At 35.7% G+C, this 23931-nt stretch overlaps 1 protein-coding gene across 15 annotated transcripts in view; it reads right to left on the reverse strand.

The window, feature by feature from the left end:
• The window catches only part of LOC149410143 (uncharacterized), a 92285-nt gene that overhangs the window by 3489 nt on the left and 64865 nt on the right, over positions 1-23931 (reverse strand). For 3 of the 15 annotated variants that reach the window (XM_089648662.1, XM_089648651.1, XM_089648657.1), the window contains 14 exons: positions 23614-23751; positions 21725-21856; positions 20592-20729; positions 19430-19567; positions 18143-18280; positions 17589-17726; positions 14643-14780; positions 14089-14226; positions 9696-9833; positions 7743-7880; positions 5753-5890; positions 5237-5374; positions 4721-4858; positions 2512-2649 (listed from right to left, as the gene is read on the reverse strand). In XM_089648662.1, coding sequence (XP_089504788.1) covers positions 2512-2649; positions 4721-4858; positions 5237-5374; positions 5753-5890; positions 7743-7880; positions 9696-9833; positions 14089-14226; positions 14643-14780; positions 17589-17726; positions 18143-18280; positions 19430-19567; positions 20592-20729; positions 21725-21856; positions 23614-23751 — 1926 coding nt within the window. The remainder of the gene's footprint in view (positions 1-2511; positions 2650-4720; positions 4859-5236; positions 5375-5752; positions 5891-7742; positions 7881-9695; positions 9834-14088; positions 14227-14642; positions 14781-17588; positions 17727-18142; positions 18281-19429; positions 19568-20591; positions 20730-21724; positions 21857-23613; positions 23752-23931) is intronic. The other 12 variants (XM_089648656.1, XM_089648652.1, XM_089648655.1 and 9 more) reach the window with 12 other exon arrangements.

Here is a 23931-nt window from a genome sequence, read left to right on the forward strand (position 1 = left end):
TAGGAGTTAGAGTTTCTAGTCTTAATAAAGGCAAAGTGTTTTGCCAGGGGTAATTGCTGGAAACTCCATTAATGAATGCGGTCAGCGCTAATAAGTTACGTGGGTATGGCAGTGCGGCATGGAACTGACAGAGAAAAGATGAAAGTAGACTAAATTCTATAGAAATGAGATCCCTGAGGCATATGTGTATAAAACTGTATATGGCCTATTACAAATGTGGAGATTCGAAGAATGCAAGGCTGGTGTAAGCGTAATGGATAAGATTAAGAAAGGACACTTAACTGGTTTGAACATGCAGAGCGAATGAATGAAGAAAAAAGTGTAAGAAGATTAAATGACGCGAAAGTAAATGGTAGAAGTAGTCGGGACGCCCACGAAAGATATGGCACGATCAAGTGAATCAAGTACTTAAGTTGAGTCACGTCAAGATTCAGAAGAGTAAGTATTATTTAATTTATTTAACTTAAAATAATACATTTATGTACAATGGTTACACACATTCATATAATATATTATGTACAAATAATTATCAACAATAATGGATTATAAAGATAAAATTACACTTCACATATTATTTTCTTCTTGATCGCCAACGTAAAATTACACAGCGTGCGTCTTTTTTTAAATTGGCACCATTCAGGAGGAATTATTTCCCTTAGGGCCTATCTCATTTTTGGAGATGCTGTGTGAAAGATTTTTTTAAGGAAAAAAGAAGAGGAAGATGTAGGTGTGTCCAGGAGTGACAAACGTTTGAATTTATCGCTCTCACTGTGGTGTGAGGCGATGAGTCGAGAGAGTTCTGCTGGAGAGTAAAAAAGATCTCCCTCAACTAGGGTGATATGATGACATTCAAGAGGTTAATTATAGAAGTAAATTTTCTCTTCTTTTACATTGTTTAGTATTTCTTAAAAATTCGCGACCAACTTTGAAACACAAGCACTAACTGTAATCAGCTGGGGAGCTGCATATAAAACAAATCTACTCCCTGTTGAAATAAGTATTACAACGTCTAATTATAAATATGATATTGAAAAAACCAAGAGATTATCCAACACACCTAATTTTTGAAGAATTTAAAGTATTAAAATTTAATGATCTTGTCGAAAAAAAACATAATAACTCAAATAATAAAAGAAAAACAAAATCACAGCTTTTTAAATGAAAGTCCTACTCGTCAAAAACATATATTTCCAACACAAAAATGTAACACCACTTTTGTTCAACATCATTACATATATCTAGGGAAAAAATACTTCAACAGCCTACCCGAAAAATATCAGAACAATAGAAAACGATAAAAACCTACTAAAAGCAATTAAAGAGAAGTTCAATGTAAAAATACCAAAATGATGAAGCTATCTTTTTAATTAATTATAAATTTTAATATACATAATTACAGACTCTAAATATTCTTAATCTTGATGCTCACCACTCTTCTAGACACAAGCGCCAGCTTCTACAGAAGAGGAACATTAAAAAATCAAAAGCAAAATGAAAACTAATTGTATGAATTATTTTTATTAACATTATTGATAATAAATACTAATACTAGCGTCGGGTAAAAATGACACTATATTTTCTATGCATTTTTTCTTACAGCGCAAACCTGATTTTTTTTTATTTTCAAATAAACTTCTTTTAGTCTCATTTTACTGTGCCGTGAACTGTTGATTTTCTGCGCAGGGTCTAGTTATTTCAATGTGCGCTCTTCAGCGTTCGACGTACGATTGATGTCGTAGATTATTCAAAGCATTCTAGAACCCTCTTGGTGCCAAACATATGGTCAAGAGGTGGTTTGTATGGTAGTTTGTCAAAATGATACACGGGTTTCATTTAAGCGCATGTCTATCAATACGAATATCTAAGCCCCGGGTCTTTTTAAAAGTAAAAATTAATAATAATATATTTCTATTACATATACACGTGATCCGGAAACTCTTAGTACAAGAGAAACACCGGTAAATCTATCACTTTTGATTAACTTTTCGCATAAACTTATAATTCATAAGTTTCCTAGCGATTAAACATTTTAAAAACGTATACAGGGTGTATCGGCACTAACCCGACAAACTTTAACCAGCTATTCCTTATCACATTTGGAGTAAAAAATGTTATGGGCACTTTGCTGTCCGGTAGCATTTTTTTTTCAATTAAAAACAAAAAAAATAAAAATTTCCACACTACATCACTGTCATTGGCATTGCTTTTCATGCTCAACAGGTGTTATAAGCAAGTATGTCGAAAAGCGTCTTCGCTCTTTCGCACACACTAAATAATAATAGTTAAAAATGAGACGAATGGTGCCCTGCCATTTCGTTGTGATTGTAAAAGTGCGCCAATATAGGTACACACGTACATTATTCAACAGAATTCGAATAAAATATTGCCAGATGAATGAATCATGAAGCATGTCCCAGGACAGAGTTGTATGGAAATCTGTTCTATTTACCTACTCTTAAACGTGAAAACGTGAAACGACATGATAGTTATTTTGGTATTGCGTAGCTGTACCTCGTGTTCGTCTGTGAGCATGACTACACTCCATCTGTGTACAATCTGCCATAGTACCATCTGCATTGCACATGCACGTGTTACAATCATCTTCGAATGACTTCCCTGGGGTGCAGTGGAACTCTGTCTGGTTGGCATCTGAACAAATTGAATTCATTTAATATCTGGTAAATGTATCATCCATATTTTGAATGAAATAACTATTTCAATGGATTATTTTCCATTTCAGTTTACTGAAATAGTTGTTTCTCATTGTTATCTAACTGATGCAAAGTGTTTTTTTAGTTAAAATATACATATTAACCGTGTCCCACTTTTCTGTATATTTACCTAAAATCTTATTAGATTCAAATCCCGATTGATCCAAGTTACTTTGGTAAGGAGCACAGAAAGAAACATTGGTATTCGGGGATTTTTTGCTGTAGGCACTGAACAAATAGGCTAAATAGATACAATTAATAGGGTACGGTCTAGCACGGTTGTTTGATAAAATCAGAATCAATACGATATTGACTAAATCTGTAATCTATGATTCGAGAACGGCTTACCGTTATTATTACTTATAATTGATCTAAAATATTCCAACTGCCGATAGACAAAAGCTCGCCTAATTAAGCGCTACATCTGGGGTATAAAGAAAACTTCGGTTAACTGTCAATAAAACCCAACTTTTGTAATAATTTCTTATTTATTTCGTTTCTAATAGCGGCTTGGCTATCGACACGCCTAACGAATGCAACCGTGCGTGGTAGGTAAATATAAAATCGTTGTCGTTAAAGCCCATCGATCCAATGTTATTAAGTTCTCGATTTTGCCGTGCTAGACCTCATGATAAATTGAACATATAGGCTAAACGTATGAACAGATATATTGAACACATACACTGAACAGTTAGACCGCATATGTCCAGTCCACATGAACAGACAGATTGAACACATACAGTGAACAGTTAGACTAGACAGATTCATATGAACAGACAAATTGAACAGATACACTAAACAGTTACACTGAACAGACACATGTGAACAGACACATCTGAACAGACAGATTGAACACATACACTGAACACTTAGACTGGACAGATATACATGAACAGGCAGATTGAACACATTCAGTGAACAGTTAGACTAGACAGATTCATATAAACGAACAGATTGAAGAAATATACTGAACAGTTAGACTTAACAAACACACATGAACAGATAGATTGAACAGATACACTGAACAGATACATATGAACTGATAGTTTTAACAGATACACTTAACAATTAGATTAGACAGCTAAATATGAACAGATATACTGATGAGATAAACTGAACAGATACATTGAACACACATACTTAATACGTGTACTGGACAGATACATTGAACAGGTGCAATGTACAGATAAACCACAGACGACATCACGGGGAAACCAGTTAGCAATAAGTTACAATGAGTTCTGAGAATTAGCCAGGAAATATGCACAATTCAAAAACTAACAAATTATTACAAGATAACTATTCGGCCAAATAAATATTAAGAATCATCCAACATAATGTATGGTTTTCTCCTAAATCCACTGAAGAGATAAACCGACAGAACTATGTTGCGGTTCTGTTCAGTGTCTGACGCAGTTAAGTTGGGGGAGGCTGTGAGGGGAGAAAATTGGGCTACAACGGACTATCGATATTGTGGTAGGATAGGATAAGTATGGCCTGTCGAAGCCTTGGATCCTTAGAAAGAATAGTAAATTAAACCTAACTATGGTTCCAACACCGCCCGTGCACGAATACACTGATATTTGAAACATGGGTGACACCTAGTGAACAGCTTACACACTAAATGACAGCGAATAGACTTGATGATAATATTATAACTTATTTTGTCACTTGTCAACGGTCTATGTGGGTGACGTATTGCACATAATTACATCAGCTGCTAATTTTAACATTCTCTCAAATATGATCCTTTACCAATTTAAAAAGAATTATTAGACTGTCTATAATTGTGTACATCATAACTCATGACACAATTACAGGCTACGAAGTTTAAAAAAATATATTATAAATTTCAACTACATATATCCCGAAACATCATACATCTTCTGGATCCAGGACTTGGACGCCTGGAGGCCCCATGAAGTGTCCCCCGAACTGAATAGGACAAGCGAAAGGAGATGACTGTGATGATGCATGCTTTATAGAAGCTTGGAGCTCTTTAAAATTACCTCGCTTCTGCCTATAGGAGGATTGACACATCACCAACGTGCACAATGCGTATTTTCCATTAGCAGAACAAGTGCATGAGTTGCAGTCATCCTTGAATGACTCCCCGGGGACACAGCTAAAGCCTGGACCGTTTACATCTACAGAATAAATTCAAACTGAGTTGAGATTTTTTTAAGAAAGTCAAAAAGATCTTAAACCCTTGAATACCGGGGAATCAGTAGCGGATATAATAGGAACTCACCGCACTCGCCTCAATTTCATGATATTTTAAACCTTGAAAGCCTTTAAACTTTATAATAATATATTATAGATTTCAACTACATATACACAGTAACCTGGAAACTCGTAGAACGAGCGGAAAACTGGCGAATCTACATCTCCTGGAGCCAGGACTTGGACGCCTGAAAGTCCCATGAAGTGGCCTCCGAACTGAATAGGACAAGTGGAAGGAGATGACTGTGATGATGATGATGCTGATGCATGATTTATAGAAGCTTGGAGCTCTTTAAAATTACCTCGCTTCTGCCTATAGGAGGATGGACACATCACCAACGTGCACAATGCGTATTTTCCATTAGCAGAACAAGTGCATGTGTTGCAGTCATCCTTGAATGACTCCCCAGGGACACAGCTAAAGCCTGGACCATTTACATCTACAAAATAAATTCAAACTGAGTTGAGAATTTTTTGAGAAAGTCAAAAAGATCTTAAACCCTTGAATGCCAGGGTATCAGTAGCGGATATACTAGGAACTCACAGCACTCGCCTCAATTTCATGATATTTTAAACTTTGAAAGCCTTTAAACTTTATAATAATATATTATAGATTTCAACTACATATACACAGTAACCTGGAACCTCGTAGAACGAGCGGAAAACTGGCGAATCTACATCTCCTGGAGCCAGGACTTGGACGCCTGAAAGTCCCATGAAGTGGCCTCCGAACTGAATAGGACAAGTGGAAGGAGATGACTGTGATGATGATGATGCTGATGCATGATTTATAGAAGCTTGTAGCTCTTTAAAATTACCTCGCTTCTGCCTATAGGAGGATGGACACATCATCATCGTGCACGATGCGTATTTTCCATTAGCAGAACAAGTGCATGTGTTGCAGTCATCCTTGAATGACTCCCCGGGTACACAGCTAAAGTCTGGACCGTTTACATCTACAGAATAAATCATCACATCAATTCCTAATCTATCATCCCAAAAGTCAAACAGAGTTGAGAATTTTTTGAGAAAGTCAAAAAGAACTTTAACCCTTGGGTGCTAGCGTATCAGTATATACTAGGAACTCACCGCACTCGCCTCGATGTTATGATATTTTAAACCTTAATAATGCCCCTAGCATACTAAAATATATTTTATTCGCTTGGCAAGGAAATAAAGAAAGTATCTTAATATTTTTCGAGCTTGTCGTTTCGTCACTTGCAAACGTATTTATTTTATCTGTGAAAAAGTACGTCGCAAATTCCGTGTCAAATGTCTTAATTTTTCATTTTCAAAGATCATAGTATCCTATTTATTTACAGGGATTCCTCAAATTACTTATTTTATATAGCAGTAGAGAGAAAAAAAACATTTCTCTTTATCTATGTAGCTATACTGGGAAAACTACATAGGATAGATAATAATATTACAATTTATATAAAAATGTAAACACAATATTTGGTAAGTCAGTACCATTTACAAAAACATCATTTTGCGAAAAACTGGTAAGTTATTATGAAAATAGTGTCAGCTGGTACATGGTGGGATTTTAGCTTGATATTCCAAGAGTAAAAAATATTGAGAAATTTTGAGGTTAAACCATATGGAGGTATAATCAATTGTATTCTATCTAACCTAACCTAACCCAACCTAACCTATCCCAACTGCCGCACTTCTATGCACAGATTATGGAAAATACAATTACTTTGACAACTATTTTATAGATTATTAAGTTCTTAGTTTAGGATAAATGAGTGATTTAAGCGTGTTTAGATTAAAACGAAACATTCGCAAATGTCATAAACAAACTTTAAAACATTACAACAAAGGGATTGTTTTAAAGGGGAATTTTTTAATTTTGATGGAATAATATTTTTATTTAATACATGTATTTAAAAGTACAAGTATTTTATTTTATTTGACTGAGGAATGAACCTTCCTCCCCAGGGACTGGATTCAACCACGCTAACAACTTAGCCAAATCCCGATTGCTTAGGACTGACATTTATTTCGCACATTAACTGCTACAAAATCATCCAATTTCAGAGAAATGCGTATATGTCCATGTACATTATCATTGACAACGAGTCTATCTGTTGAGTTTCAGCTCAATCGGATGTTGGTTAGTGGGTTAATTTTCACTTCCAAGATGTGCATTCAGTCATTAGATTAGAAAATGGAACTTAAATGTTCTCAAAACATAATAAGTTGTTTCTTTTAGTAATTAACTTAATTCAAAGTGTAATTTCCACAATCTGTGCTTGTTTATAGTGCGGCGGTTAAGGAAATTTTTAGCGAACTTAAAAGTTACTCTGTCAGCTTAACCAAACTTTACGAGAAAGTTTTAGCCTAGGTTTCAACACTAAATATATCAATATTTCTGTGTAAACTCATTTGATTAGCAATATGTCACACGTGGAAAAACTGTTTAGCTAAGCTGTAATTTCCGTTGGCTCCCACTTCAAGCGACTAGTGACATAAACAAAAACACCATGTTCATCGATTTATATTTTTCTTGTCATAATTGTCCAACAAGACAAAAAAGGGTGTATAAATTTGATGAGAAATCATGCAGTAAGGCTAGTATTAATCTTATGGTGCGAATAGACACGAGAGAAAAGGCCCGAATCGAGCCACGAATTACAGTATAGGAACAAAGCAACCACAAGCGGCATTTCATACCATTAGCAGTTTCCTCGTTCTTTTCCCATAACTCGTGGTTCAGCTTGGCAGTTCAGCTCGCGTGTTTATACACACCCTCTCAACTAAATATTTGAACAAAAGCATGCTGTTTAGAAAATGTTTTACATCGTTTCTTCCTGTCAGAGGGTGGGCACGCCATTAACGTACACCTTGCGATTTTTCCATCGGCAGAACAATGACAAGTGTTGCAATCATCTTTGAATGACTTTCCAGGGGTGCATCTGAATTCAGGGCCGTTGACATCTACAGAACAAATCATCACATCAATTACCGGTTTTATCCGAATCAACTCTACGATATGGAATAACCCCTTGGGGACATTCTTGTAAAACTAACTTAATTAACCTACAATGGTGACGTGACTTATTGCACGTAATTTCATCAGCTGCCAACTTTAACATTATCTTATATATTATCCTTCATAGATTTAAAAGGAATTATTCGATCGTCTATAATTGTGTACATCATAACTCATAACACAATTACAGCTAAAATAATTACGCTAAATTAATTACGCTAATAATTACGCTAAAATAATCGAATCATTTGGACTTCTATCTCACTGCTACGCTGATGACCAGCAAGTTTATTTTTACTGCTTACCAGAAGAAATAAACAGTCTAAAAATTCGTATAACTGAGTGTATAGAAGCAATTACTCGCTGAATGACCTCAAATAGATTGAAACTGAATCCCACAAAGACTGAGTTTCTGTGGACTGCTACAAGCAGACGTCAGCATAACATTGAAAACTCCCCAATAACCATCTCAGGAAGTGACATCACTCCAAAAACGTGCATCAAATTACTGGGTGTCAATCTGGACGCTAATTTTTCCCTTAAAACTCAGGTGAACAGAACTGTAAGCACGGGGTTCTTTTAATTAAGGCAAATTAAAGCAGTGTGGAGAAACCTGCCAACAGAGGCGACAAAATTGTTAGTCAATTCCTATGTTGTTTCACGTCTAGATTATTGCAACGGAATATATGCAAGTCTCCCCAAATGTCAAATCAACAAATTACAATCCGTTTTCAACGCCGCGGCAAGGCTTATCACCGGAGTATCTAAATACTCCCACATTTCAGAGCATCTCGAAAATCTGCACTGGCTCAAATGTCCTGAAAGAATCCAGTTCAAGGTATGCTGGATGGTATTTAAGTCACTTAACGGAATGGCTCCGGCTTACTTATCAGAATTGTGTATTCCAGAAGATTCCAATTCCCGACAGTCAACCCTTAGGTCAGCAACGTCATCAGCTGTCGGAAGGTTGAAGGAACCAAAGCGCACACCAGATACTAAGTTCGGTGAGCGTGCTTTCGCCGTGTCAGGACCTAAAGCCTGGAATGGACTGCCACATGATTTGAGAATGATCGCAGACTCGATAGAATTTAGGTCTAAACTTAAAACGCACCTTTTCAGACAGTCGTATCCATAATTTCAGAAACCTCCACTTTCACAGTCGACGGCAATTTAAATTAACAAAATGTAAAAAAACACCTAAAATAAAATAAAATAAATGAAAATGATAATTAAAAATAAATAAATAAAAATGATAATTTTTAGGCTTTTTAAGACAGTCAAATTAAAATAAAAACTATAGCAGACTTAAGGTCATACGATGACCAGTGTTTTTTGACATAGTGTCCTCTGCGTGCAGTTTTATCTTTTATAAGCATAAACTTTTTATTATAAGTGTGTTTGTCGGAAGTGACTTGCCAGGTAAGTATGTTTTGGTATCTTTTCTAAATAACAAATGTAGTTCCTAGGAAATAAATTGTACAGCGCCCTTGAGGTGATTTTTCACAAAAACGGCGCTCTACAAATTATCCAATTATTATTATTATTATTACAGCGTAAAAAGTTTAAAAAAATATATTATAGATTTCAACTATATATACACGGTATCCGTAAACATCATACATCTCCTGGATCCAAGACTTGGACGCCTGGAGGCCCCATGAAGTGGCCCTCAGACTGAATAAGATAAGCGGAAGGAGATGACTGTGATGATGATGTCGCTGATGCATGATTTATAGAAGCTTGGAGCTCTTTAAAATTACCTCGCTTCTGCCTCTCAGAGGGTAGACACATCATCATCGTGCACATTGCGGATTTTCCATTAGCAGAACAAGTGCATGTGTTGCAGTCATCCTTGAATGACTCCCCGGGGACACAGCTAAAGTCTGGACCGTTTACATCTACAGAATAAATCATCACATCAATTCCTAATCTATCATCCCAAAAGTCAAACAGAGTTGAGAATTTTTTGAGAAAGTCTAAAAGAATTACCCTTGGGTGCTAGCGTATCAGTCACAGACATAGGAATTAATAGACGAGAAGATAATGGCGAGGGGTAAAATCAACTGTTGAAGAACGAAGGGAGTAAGGCTGACTGTGATTCGTCAATAAATCAATCTGACAGTAAATAGGCATCTCGCATTATAATATCACCATTTACTTCTTAAAAGTAAAATCTGCTTTAGAATGAATAGACATTTTTACATGGGAGCGCAAATTACTCGCCACGTTATGAACAAATTTTCGAAGTCCAAATTCGGCAAAAAAATTCGGTTGCATTTTCAGAGTCGAATATTTCGTTTAAGTATTTAGTTAAGACATTTTTATAAATGTTCATAATTTACTTCCCAGCAACCAACCAGCTTTGTGTTTCGCGTCCAGATGTTTCTCGATGTGATAGTATATGTTTCTAAAACTGATCTATATTATACGATGTGAATATGCTTAAAATAAACTAAAATAATGCTTATATATGGAATGTAATACGACAATTGGGTTTATTCTCTTTTTCAAATCTATTTTTACAAGTTTTCATAGTACAAGTCAACATTTTGCCGTGTTATTTCGTAAAATGAACCGATGATGCCTCGACCATAGTTCGCACAAGAATGATGACGTCACGTTTTCAAATTTCACTTGAGGCCATATGCGAGCCCAGCCGGCTCAATGGAACCGGTATGGGGAGTGGGGATAATACGCTTTTAATCACTTAGGGCAGGTCTACTAATATTCATATGTCTATGGTATCAGTATATATACTAGGAACTCACCGCACTCGCCTCGATTTTATGATATTTTAAACCTTAATAATGCCCCTAGCAAACTAAAATATATTTTATTCGCTTGGCAAGGAAATAAAGAAAGTATCTTAATATTATTCGAGGTTGTCGTTTCGTCACTTGCAAACGTATTTATTTTATCTGTGAAAAAGTACGTCGCAAATTCCGTGTCAAATGTCTTAATTTTTCATTTTCAAAGATCATGGTATTCTATTTATTTACAGGAATTCCTCAAATTACTTATCTTATATAGCAGTAGAGAGAAAAAAAACATAGCTATACTGGGGAAACTACATAGGATAGATAATAATATTTACAATTTATATAACAAATGTAAACACAATATCTGGTAAGTCGGTACCATTTACAAAAACATCATTTTGCGAAAAACTAGTAAGTTATTACGAACATAGTGTCAGCTGGTACACGGTGGGATTTTAGCTTGATATTCCAAGTGTAAAAAATATTGAGAAATTTTGAGGTTAAACCATATGGAGGTATAATCAATTGTATTCCATCTAACCTAACCTAACCCAACTGCCGCACTTTTAGGCACAGATTATGGAAAATACAATTACTTTGACAACTATTTTATAGATTATTAAGTTCTTAGTTTAGGATAAATGAGTGATTTAAGCGTGTTTAGATTGAAACGAAACATTCGCAAATGTCATAAACAAACTTTAAAACATTACAACAAAGGGATTGTTTTATAAGGGAATTTTTTAATTTTGATGGAATAATATTTTTATTTAATACATGTATTTAGAAGTACAAGTATTTTATTTTATTTGACTGAGGAATGAACCTTCCTCCCCAGGAACTGGATTCAACCACGCTAACAACTTAGCCAAATCCCGATTGCTTAGGACTGACTTTTATTTCGCACATTAACTGCTACAAAATCATCCAATTTCAGAGAAACCCGTATATGTCTACGTGCATTATCATTGACAACGAGTCTATCTGTTGAGTTTCAGCTCAATCGGATGTTGGTTAGTGGGTTAATTTTCACTTCCAAGATGTGCATTCAGTCATTAGATTAGAAAATGGAACTTAAATGTTCTTCATACATAATAAGTTGTTTCTTTTAGTAATTAACTTAATTCAAAGTGTAATTTCCACAATCTGTGCTTGTTTATAGTGTGGCGGTTAAGGAAATTTTTAGCGAACTTAAAAGTTACTCTGTCAGCTTAACCAAACTTTACGAGAAAGTTTTAGCCTAGGTTTCAACACTAAGGGCCGGTTTTATAAACGAAGTACCAAATTTCGGTTACGTAACGAACCGTTTTTCTTTAATGGGCCGCTATCCGTTCGTTATCTTATTTTGCGTTCTATAAACATATTTGCATTACTAGCGGTCATCGGTTACATTTAGTCCGAAAGTTTTTTTACTGGCAATGTTTTTGGTAAATAATTGTCTGTGATACTATTTTCATCTATGGCATATCTTTGGATTTAGTCAGCTGTCAAATGGCTGTCAAGATCGATAGTTGATTTATGTCAAGATCGTTGCCAATCGTTGTTAAGCTATAAGTTTAAATAACTTTATAAATCTTCGATATACATCAAAAATAAGTAAGTTTATATTTATAATACAGTGGATACGAATGCATATAGTGTTGATCAACATTATTTTGTAGTTTTATGTGCGCGTAAACTAACCTACGTATATTAAAAAGGTTGACATATTTTTACACTATCGTGATGTGGTTTTAATGAAATTATTGTAATTTTTCAGAAATAAACATGAATAAAAGAACGAAGAGCCGAAACTTCACCACAGAAGATCTCTACAGACTTCTGAATTTAATAGAAAAAACGCCGGCATTAACCTGCAAAAAACAGACGCCGTCACAAATGCGTCAAAGGAAACAGCGTGGAGCGAAGACAACGGGGGCATTCACAGGGATGTATCTCAATTGAAATTGAAGTGGGATAATCTAAAGAAGGCAGCAAAGAAGCGGGCAACCACAATAAACTCCAATAACTTTCTTTTAAAATATATGTTGATTAAGATTTATTTTACACAAATGAAAAAATATCTTTGTTTTAAACCACTTTATTACATTTATAGACGTCGACCGGTTTCGGTTGAACTCAACCTTCATCAGGACAGTACAAATATAAACTATAAACAGTACAAATATAAAGTTTATATTTGTACTGTCCTGATGAAGGTTGAGTTCAACCGAAACCGGTCGACGTCTATAAATGTAATAAAGTGGTTTAAAACAAAGATATTTTTTCATTTGTGTAATAATGTCAAGCCACAAAGTGTTTGCTTCCTTCGATAATATTTATTTTCTTCGCTTGTATACTTTGTATTTGAAAATAAAAAGTAAGTTTATTGAAGATGAATTATTTTATTATATACAATTAGATTACCTGGAGGAGAGGGATTTAAAGTGAGTATCGAATGTAACATTCAATTTTGAACTATTTTTAAGACTAAATTAATAGGGGTATATAAGGTAGAGAATTTTTCTTTTAATAAAACTATAGTCTGTCTGAAATAATATATTTCTTTATAAAAATATGAGCCATGCTGTAATTATATTATAGCATTAGAAGTAATGTGAAATATTGGATGAAGAACAGCATTTTACAATATATGTATTTAGAAGTTATGTGAAACATAGGATGAAAAATAGCATTTTATTTATTGCACGGTTCCAAATAAGTGAGCACCGGGAACAACTACTGATAACAGAACTGTCAAAAAACGTCAGCATATGAACAGCAAACGGATCGTTATCCATTTAACTGCCCGAAATCAGTCGGTAAAGCGTTAACCGCTACTTAACCGACCGGTAGCCTGGCGAATGTTTATAAAACGGCGAAATCAAGCAGTAGACCAAATATTTGTTAAAAATGGTATCAAGCGTGACTAACGGATGGTTATAAATGGTTATAAAACCGGCCCTAAATATATCAATATTTCTGTGTAAACTCATTTGATTAGCAATATGTTACATGTGGAAAGACTGTTTAGCTAAGCTGTAATTTCCGTTGGCTCCCACTTCAAGCGACTAGTGACATAAACAAAAACACCATGTACATCGATTCATATTTTTCTTGTCATAATTATCCAACAAGACAAAAAAGGGTGTATAAATTTGATGAGAAATCATGCAGAAAGGATAGTATTGATCTTATGGTGCGTATAGACACGAGAATAAACGCCCGAATCCAGCCACGAATTACAGTATAGGAACAAAGCAACCAAAAGCGGCGTTTCACAACATTAGCGGTTTCCTCGTTCTTTTCCTATAAATCGTGGTTCAGTTTGGCAGTTCAGCTCGCGTGTTTATACACACCTTGTCAACTAGATATTTGATCAAAAGCATGCTGTTTAGAAAATGCAATTACATACATCGTTTCTTCCTGTCAGAGGGTCGACACGCCAATAACGTGCACAATGCGGCTTTTCCATCAGGAGTACAATGGCAAGTGTTGCAATCTTTTTTGAATGGCTTTCCAGGAGTGCATCTGAATTCAGGGCCGTCGACATCTGCAGAATAAATCATCACATCAATTACCGGTTTTATCCGAATCAACTCTACGATATGGAATAACCCCTTGGGGACATTCTTCTGTTCTGACTTAAATTACCTACAATCGTGACGTGACTTATTGCACGTAATTTCATCAGCTGCCAACTTTAACATTATCTCATATATTATCCTTCATAGATTTAAAAGGAATTATTCGATTGTCTATAATTGTGTACATCATAACTCATAACACAATTACAGCGAACAAAGTTTTTAGTTAGGAAACATCATACATCTCCTGGATCCAAGACTTGGACGCCTGGAGGCCCCATGAAGTGGCCCCCAGACTGAATAGGATAAGCGGAAGGAGATGACTGTGATGATGATGATGCTGATGCATGATTTATAGAAGCTTGGAGCTCTTTAAAATTACCTCGCTTCTGCCTCTCGGAGGGTAGACACATCATCATCGTGCACATTGCGGATTTTCCATTAGCAGAACAAGTGCAAGTGTTGCAGTCATCCTTGAATGACTCCCCGGGGACACAGCTAAAGTCTGGACCGTTTACATCTACAGAATAAATCATCACATCAATTCCTGATCTATCATCAATCCTAAAAGTCAAACGGAGTTGAGAATTTTTTGAGAAAGTCAAAAAGAACTTTAACCCTTGGATGCCAGCGTATCAGTAGCGGATATACTAGGAACTCACCGCACTCGCCTCCATTTCATGATATTTTAAACCTTAAAAATGCCCCTAGCATACTAAAATATATTTTATTCGCTTGGCAAGGAAATAAAGAAAGTATCTTATTATTATTCGAGCTTGTCGTTTCGTCAAACTCAACTGAGCGAATTCCCGATTGGGTAGGACTGACATTTATTTCGCACATTAACTGCTACAAAATCATCCAATTTGAGAGAAATGCGTATATGTCCACGTACATTATCATTGACAACGAGTCTATCTGTTGAGTTTCAGCTCAATCGGATGTTGGTTAGTGGGTTAATTTTCACTTCCAAGATGTGCATTCAGTCATTAGATTAGAAAATGGAACTTAAATGTTCTTCATACATAATAAGTTGTTTCTTTTAGTAATTAACTTAATTCAAAGTGTAATTTCCACAATCTGTGCTTGTTTATAGTGTGGCGGTTAAGGAAATTTTTAGCGAACTTAAAAGTTACTCTGTCAGCTTAACCAAACTTTACGAGAAAGTTTTAGCCTAGGTTTCAACACTAAGGGCCGGTTTTATAAACGAAGTACCAAATTTCGGTTACGTAACGAACCGTTTTTCTTTAATGGGCCGCTATCCGTTCGTTATCTTATTTTGCGTTCTATAAACATATTTGCATTACTAGCGGTCATCGGTTACATTTAGTCCGAAAGTTTTTTTACTGGCAATGTTTTTGGTAAATAATTGTCTGTGATACTATTTTCATCTATGGCATATCTTTGGATTTAGTCAGCTGTCAAATGGCTGTCAAGATCGATAGTTGATTTATGTCAAGATCGTTGCCAATCGTTGTTAAGCTATAAGTTTAAATAACTTTATAAATCTTCGATATACATCAAAAATAAGTAAGTTTATATTTATAATACAGTGGATACGAATGCATATAGTGTTGATCAACATTATTTTGTAGTTTTATGTGCGCGTAAACTAACCTACGTATATTAAAAAGGTTGACATATTTTTACACTATCGTGATGTGGTTTTAATGAAATTATTGTAATTTTTCAGAAATAAACATGAATAAAAGAACGAAGAGCCGAAACTTCACCACAGAAGATCTCTACAGACTTCTGAATTTAATAGAAAAAACGCCGGCATTAACCTGCAAAAAACAGACGCCGTCACAAATGCGTCAAAGGAAACAGCGTGGAGCGAAGACAACGGGGGCATTCACAGGGATGTATCTCAATTGAAATTGAAGTGGGATAATCTAAAGAAGGCAGCAAAGAAGCGGGCAACCACAATAAACTCCAATAACTTTCTTTTAAAATATATGTTGATTAAGATTTATTTTACACAAATGAAAAAATATCTTTGTTTTAAACCACTTTATTACATTTATAGACGTCGACCGGTTTCGGTTGAACTCAACCTTCATCAGGACAGTACAAATATAAACTATAAACAGTACAAATATAAAGTTTATATTTGTACTGTCCTGATGAAGGTTGAGTTCAACCGAAACCGGTCGACGTCTATAAATGTAATAAAGTGGTTTAAAACAAAGATATTTTTTCATTTGTGTAATAATGTCAAGCCACAAAGTGTTTGCTTCCTTCGATAATATTTATTTTCTTCGCTTGTATACTTTGTATTTGAAAATAAAAAGTAAGTTTATTGAAGATGAATTATTTTATTATATACAATTAGATTACCTGGAGGAGAGGGATTTAAAGTGAGTATCGAATGTAACATTCAATTTTGAACTATTTTTAAGACTAAATTAATAGGGGTATATAAGGTAGAGAATTTTTCTTTTAATAAAACTATAGTCTGTCTGAAATAATATATTTCTTTATAAAAATATGAGCCATGCTGTAATTATATTATAGCATTAGAAGTAATGTGAAATATTGGATGAAGAACAGCATTTTACAATATATGTATTTAGAAGTTATGTGAAACATAGGATGAAAAATAGCATTTTATTTATTGCACGGTTCCAAATAAGTGAGCACCGGGAACAACTACTGATAACAGAACTGTCAAAAAACGTCAGCATATGAACAGCAAACGGATCGTTATCCATTTAACTGCCCGAAATCAGTCGGTAAAGCGTTAACCGCTACTTAACCGACCGGTAGCCTGGCGAATGTTTATAAAACGGCGAAATCAAGCAGTAGACCAAATATTTGTTAAAAATGGTATCAAGCGTGACTAACGGATGGTTATAAATGGTTATAAAACCGGCCCTAAATATATCAATATTTCTGTGTAAACTCATTTGATTAGCAATATGTTACATGTGGAAAGACTGTTTAGCTAAGCTGTAATTTCCGTTGGCTCCCACTTCAAGCGACTAGTGACATAAACAAAAACACCATGTACATCGATTCATATTTTTCTTGTCATAATTATCCAACAAGACAAAAAAGGGTGTATAAATTTGATGAGAAATCATGCAGAAAGGATAGTATTGATCTTATGGTGCGTATAGACACGAGAATAAACGCCCGAATCCAGCCACGAATTACAGTATAGGAACAAAGCAACCAAAAGCGGCGTTTCACAACATTAGCGGTTTCCTCGTTCTTTTCCTATAAATCGTGGTTCAGTTTGGCAGTTCAGCTCGCGTGTTTATACACACCTTGTCAACTAGATATTTGATCAAAAGCATGCTGTTTAGAAAATGCAATTACATACATCGTTTCTTCCTGTCAGAGGGTCGACACGCCAATAACGTGCACAATGCGGCTTTTCCATCAGGAGTACAATGGCAAGTGTTGCAATCTTTTTTGAATGGCTTTCCAGGAGTGCATCTGAATTCAGGGCCGTCGACATCTGCAGAATAAATCATCACATCAATTACCGGTTTTATCCGAATCAACTCTACGATATGGAATAACCCCTTGGGGACATTCTTCTGTTCTGACTTAAATTACCTACAATCGTGACGTGACTTATTGCACGTAATTTCATCAGCTGCCAACTTTAACATTATCTCATATATTATCCTTCATAGATTTAAAAGGAATTATTCGATTGTCTATAATTGTGTACATCATAACTCATAACACAATTACAGCGAACAAAGTTTTTAGTTAGGAAACATCATACATCTCCTGGATCCAAGACTTGGACGCCTGGAGGCCCCATGAAGTGGCCCCCAGACTGAATAGGATAAGCGGAAGGAGATGACTGTGATGATGATGATGCTGATGCATGATTTATAGAAGCTTGGAGCTCTTTAAAATTACCTCGCTTCTGCCTCTCGGAGGGTAGACACATCATCATCGTGCACATTGCGGATTTTCCATTAGCAGAACAAGTGCAAGTGTTGCAGTCATCCTTGAATGACTCCCCGGGGACACAGCTAAAGTCTGGACCGTTTACATCTACAGAATAAATCATCACATCAATTCCTGATCTATCATCAATCCTAAAAGTCAAACGGAGTTGAGAATTTTTTGAGAAAGTCAAAAAGAACTTTAACCCTTGGATGCCAGCGTATCAGTAGCGGATATACTAGGAACTCACCGCACTCGCCTCCATTTCATGATATTTTAAACCTTAAAAATGCCCCTAGCATACTAAAATATATTTTATTCGCTTGGCAAGGAAATAAAGAAAGTATCTTATTATTATTCGAGCTTGTCGTTTCGTCAAACTCAACTGAGCGAATTCCCGATTGGGTAGGACTGACATTTATTTCGCACATTAACTGCTACAAAATCATCCAATTTGAGAGAAATGCGTATATGTCCACGTACATTATCATTGACAACGAGTCTATCTGTTGAGTTTCAGCTCAATCGGATGTTGGTTAGTGGGTTAATTTTCACTTCCAAGATGTGCATTCAGTCATTAGATTAGAAAATGGAACTTAAATGTTCTTCATACATAATAAGTTGTTTCTTTTAGTAATTAACTTAATTCAAAGTGTAATTTCCACAATCTGTGCTTGTTTATAGTGCGGCGGTTAGGGAAATTTTCACCAAACTTAAAAGTTACTCTGTCGGCTTAGCCAAACTTTACGAGAAAGTTTTAGCCTAGGTTTCAACACTAAATATATCAATATTTCTGTGTAAACTCATTTGATTAGCAATATGTCACATGTGGAAAAACTGTTTAGCTAAGGTGTAATTTCCGTTGGCTCCCACTTCAAGCGACTAGTGACATAAACAAAAACACCATGTTCATCGATTCATATTTTTCTTGTCATAATTGTCCAACAAGACAAAAAAGGGTGTATAAATTTGATGAGAAATCATGCAGTAAGGCTAGTATTAATCTTATGGTGAGTATAGACATGAGGAAAAACCCCCGAATCGAGCCAAGAATTACAGGATAGGAACAAAGCAACCACAAGCGGCGTTTCACGCCATTAGCGGTTTCCTCGTTCTTTTCTCATAAGTCGTGGTTCAGCTTGGCAGTTCAGCTCGCATGTTTATACGCACCCTTAGAGTTGTTCAGATTCATTATTTATGAAGGTACAACTCGATGTTTGAAAAAAAGCATGCTGTTTAGAAAATTCAATTACATACATCGTTTCTTCCTGTCAGAGGGTCGACACGCCAATAACGTGCACAATGCGGCTTTTCCATCAGGAGCACAATGGCAATAGTTGCAATCTTTTTTGAATGACTTTCCAGGAGTGCATCTGAATTCAGGGCCGTCGATATCTGCAGAATAAATCATCACATCAATTACCGGTTTTATCAGAATCAACTCTACGATATGGAATAACCACTTGGGGACATTCTTGTAAAACTAACTTAAATTACCTATAATCAGTACAAAATTCTATGGTTAAATTAATAGTTTCTTGTCTATGCAGTCCTTACTATAGGACAAAATATTGATTCAGCATTTAATATGAATATTAAAGAAATTGGAACATAAACACAACACTAGGTTCACAAAAAATGAAGGCATGCTTGTTCCAAAATATAGCAATATGTAAATACGGACAGCGAACCCTAGAATATAAACGTGCCCAAAATGTACAACATGTTGCCAAGTAACTAATTCCCAAATAGATTCAGATATATGCTGAAAACCTGCCTCAGAAGTAGAAATACTTTATACTTATCATCACTATCAATCAATAGTTATTTATTAGCATGTAGATTTAGTGTTATTTTAGATTATATGTGCCAAAAATAATAATAATAATCTGAATATTGTATAAATAGTAATAATATTATTTTGTCGGTGAATTATTTTCCCATTTGATCTCTGGTGAGTTGACGTGTTGTTCTTGTATTGTTTTGTATTTATTTTACTTATATAATGCACTTGCATAATGTTGATTGACTAGATGATCATTTGTGAAAAAGTGTGTGGAAGGGTTTAGTTTTTCCTATGGGAAAGATTTAACCCGGACATAAAATCGGATGTAATAAAAAAAATATGTATGTATAAATACATACACAGTTTTAGGAAATGAAATTAAAAGAATTTGGCATTCTCAGACTAGTCTCGTCTTGCACTAGATACCTCTTCCACGTCTGTCAGGGAATGTTAAACCGAGGGCATGTCACTAAAAGTTCTCATGCATTAGAGTGAATTGTTTGTTATTCTGTCTCGTCTTGCACTAGATACCTCTTCCATGTCTGTCAGGGAATGTTAAACCAAGGGTATGTCGTTAAAAGTTCTCATGCATTAGTGTGAATTGTTTATTATTCTGTTTTGTCTTGACAGTACCTCGTCTGTATCTATCAGAAGGAGGGCAGAGCTTGAAGGTGCAGGCAGCTAAGTTCCCTGCAGAATTACATCTGCAAGTATTGCAGTCATCTTTGAAGGTCTTTCCGGGTGTGCAGCGGAATCCTGGACCATTCACTTCTATGAATTTCACATAAAAATACCCAATTATTCAGCTGTTTTATATCTGGTGACAGTAAAACAAGACGATAAAGAATAAAAATAATTATTCCAATCACATTTTTTACTCCTTATGACAGAATACCGACCGCACAAAATACAGGCAGCAATCCAGAGGGAAGAAGTCCGGTGAGTAACAACTCCAGAGACTATGGGAGAAGAAGCTGTGCTAAATATGGACGGAAGCCGAGTAAGTAGTCCAGGACAGGGACGCCTGGAGGCGCTGCGTCGAAGCGAGTGGTCTACGACCCGAATAGGATAAGAAGATAAGATGGAAGAGACAAAGTTTTAAAAATAAATGATTTTATTAAACACTTAAAAGATGTATCACAGATGGATGGATGCCTTGGGCGATGAAATGATGTTTTTTTTTATTTTACACAAGAGGCCCTGAGTAAAATAATTTCCCCCGAGGCTGTCACGTTTTGGCATTCTGTGTAGGGGGTCATTTTAAGGAGAGTAAGAAAAGGATGTTTTGGGAAGAAGAAGATAAGAGGGGTGGGTAGAAATCTGGGGGTCAGTCAGGATTGACAAACTTAACAAATCAGGAGTGGCGGATGTATAATTCCATCCCTCCCACTGCGGTGCAAGAGATCCGAGGGTCCACAACCGGCCTCTCTTAATCCGGCCCGCCACGCAGCTGGTGGCAGACAAGACCTGGACAAACCTCACACCATGAACCCGAGCAGCACCCATGCCAAGTCACCATTCGGGGCTGACCTTTGGCTGAGGTATTGGTTATCCAATGAATGGTTCCAGGGACGCCGGAACTCAATTAACGGCGGAATTATATCTATTTCTTAGGGTTTTTAGACATGCATAATACAATCCACATAATGATATAATAAAGCATGCATTGAATGGAAAACATCATATTTCCTTAATACATCACTTAAGGAAAGCTATCACTAGAAATGAGTTAACCCCAGCATGCTTAGTAACATTCTCATTTCTACCTCTCTTGGTTCTCATTGGGCAGCTCTGTTTGGAGCAAGCCGCGCTGAGACCATTTGCTGCGCACATACATCTGTTGCAACCGTCCATGAACGCTTGACCAGCTGTGCACTTGAAACCGGGGAAGTTGACTCCTATAAAAACAAATCGGTCTTCTTAACCACTGTTTCTATGGAGATGTTTAATGTTTAACTTTCCCTCGTAACTTTAACTTGTAAGTTTAAGTGACAAGCTCAGGCACGAAGGCTCCGTCGAAGTCAGAGTCTAGATAGCCTCTCAGAAGCTGGTCGTACTGTACAGGGCCCACAGATACTGAAGATAGTACACAACAGTCTGATGCCCCAAAAAGTCTGATGTCCTATTACCAGAGATGTGCTTTATTTCAAATAAATCCATTTCAAATGGAAATGCAAAATGCAAAATGGGTATTTTCCATTTTGCATTTTAAATGCTTTTCTAAAAACCATTTTGCATTTTAAATGCTTTTCTCAATGCATTTCCATTTTAAATGCTTTTTTGCAACATTCTTCCTACTATCTCCATTCATCTGTTTTTCATAAGCCCCAAATATCAGTCGGTCCTCAACCTCGCTATGAGAGATAATTTACATTTGTCAAGTTGCTCCCTGGTAGGAGCCCTGACAATTGAGTGATACCATTAAAAAAATACTGATTCAAATACTGAACATGGGGCCATGACGATGTAATATTAAATGTTAGATATTAGTTTCTATGTTTTTACGTTGGCAGCATTAATCCCGCGCAAATTTTTTATGGTTTTATAATCTGTAGTCGTGGTGTTATTGGATTTACCATCATGTAATATGTTTGTTCTACATTGATGTCCATTATTAAATGACAAAGTTGTTTAAAAATTCTATAATTATTCTAATTGTTTGACCTGAGAAACCATTTTGCATTTTCAATGCATTTTGAAAATAGGTATTTTGCATTTTGCATTTCAAATGCTTTTCTAAAAACCATTTTGCATTTTGCATTTTCAAATGGAAAAGTTTTGACCCATTTCCATTTTGCATTTCAAATGGTTTTGGGTACCCATTTTGCACATCTCTGCCTATTACAATGGTAGATGTTCCGAGGAACTAGCGTCATCGATCCCTTCGGCACTGGTCCATAGCCAGATAACACAACAATTGTACAAGGTTGACATTTGTCACATGAGAACTAGTCGTAGAATCGACTTGTTCTTGTGGAGTTAATGTAAAAAAAGGTTAAATATCTAAATTACTATCCTCAATCTGTAAGTTTAAATAGTAAATTTATTATATTCCTACTCAAATTATAATCTTAGCCTTTTAATGATAACATGCGTGGGGTATCTAAGTGACCCTTCATTTAACACAAGTTTTGTTTTTGATCTTGGTATGACAAATGTTAATGCTCGCCCGTGGTAGATGCTCTCAGTAATAGTTCAGTTCTGATCTATACTCCCTTGCAGACAAATTAGTAGTTCCCACTAATATCAGTTCTGATTATGCTATATTCATAGTAGTCTCAGAAAGAGGTTGTATGTGTTGTCGTTGTTCTAGCATCTTCAGTTTTTAACGTTTTCATACAAGATGTGTAAATAAAAAAAGGACGATTGATGATGTTATAACGTGTAATACGGCCTCTCTCAGGGATTACTATATCTCTAGTACATTGCAGGCATTCTTTTATATGAATGTTCTGTTAAAAGTTAGGTTAGGTTGTCATGCAGTCGTTTGCTGAGTTGACGAATGCGTCAGGTTCCTTCAAGATCAAGTCCTCCATCATTGCGATATTTGGTGGTAGTAGGTTTGCAACATTGTCATGTTATTCTTAACCTGCGAATGTTAGTCTTTCGTTTTCAATTATGAAACCAAAGAAAGAAATTAGGTTATTTGCAATACCTCTGCGAAGTCTTTTCGGTGGGCATTTTATTTTGGTGCAGGCTGCTTGTGTGCCGTCCGGCCCACAGAAACACCTGTTGCAATCGTCCATAAACACCTGTCCTGGAGTACACGTGTAGCCCGTACCAGTGGCAATATCTGCATTGATTCACAATAAACAGAATGAGTCTATCTTCAAAGACAATCGAGACTTCCATCAACTATGGTTATCATTCGTATAACTCACTTACATATACATTGTGTTTTTACACTGACAAAATGTTCCATCAAATACTGTGTAAAAAAAAACCGTTCAGAAGATTATGATATTTATTAGAA

Source organism: Hesperophylax consimilis, chromosome 28 (genome assembly GCF_061612785.1).
Source record: "Hesperophylax consimilis isolate HC1 chromosome 28, BYU_Hcon_1.0, whole genome shotgun sequence".
NCBI classification, from domain to species: Eukaryota; Metazoa; Arthropoda; class Insecta; order Trichoptera; family Limnephilidae; genus Hesperophylax; species Hesperophylax consimilis.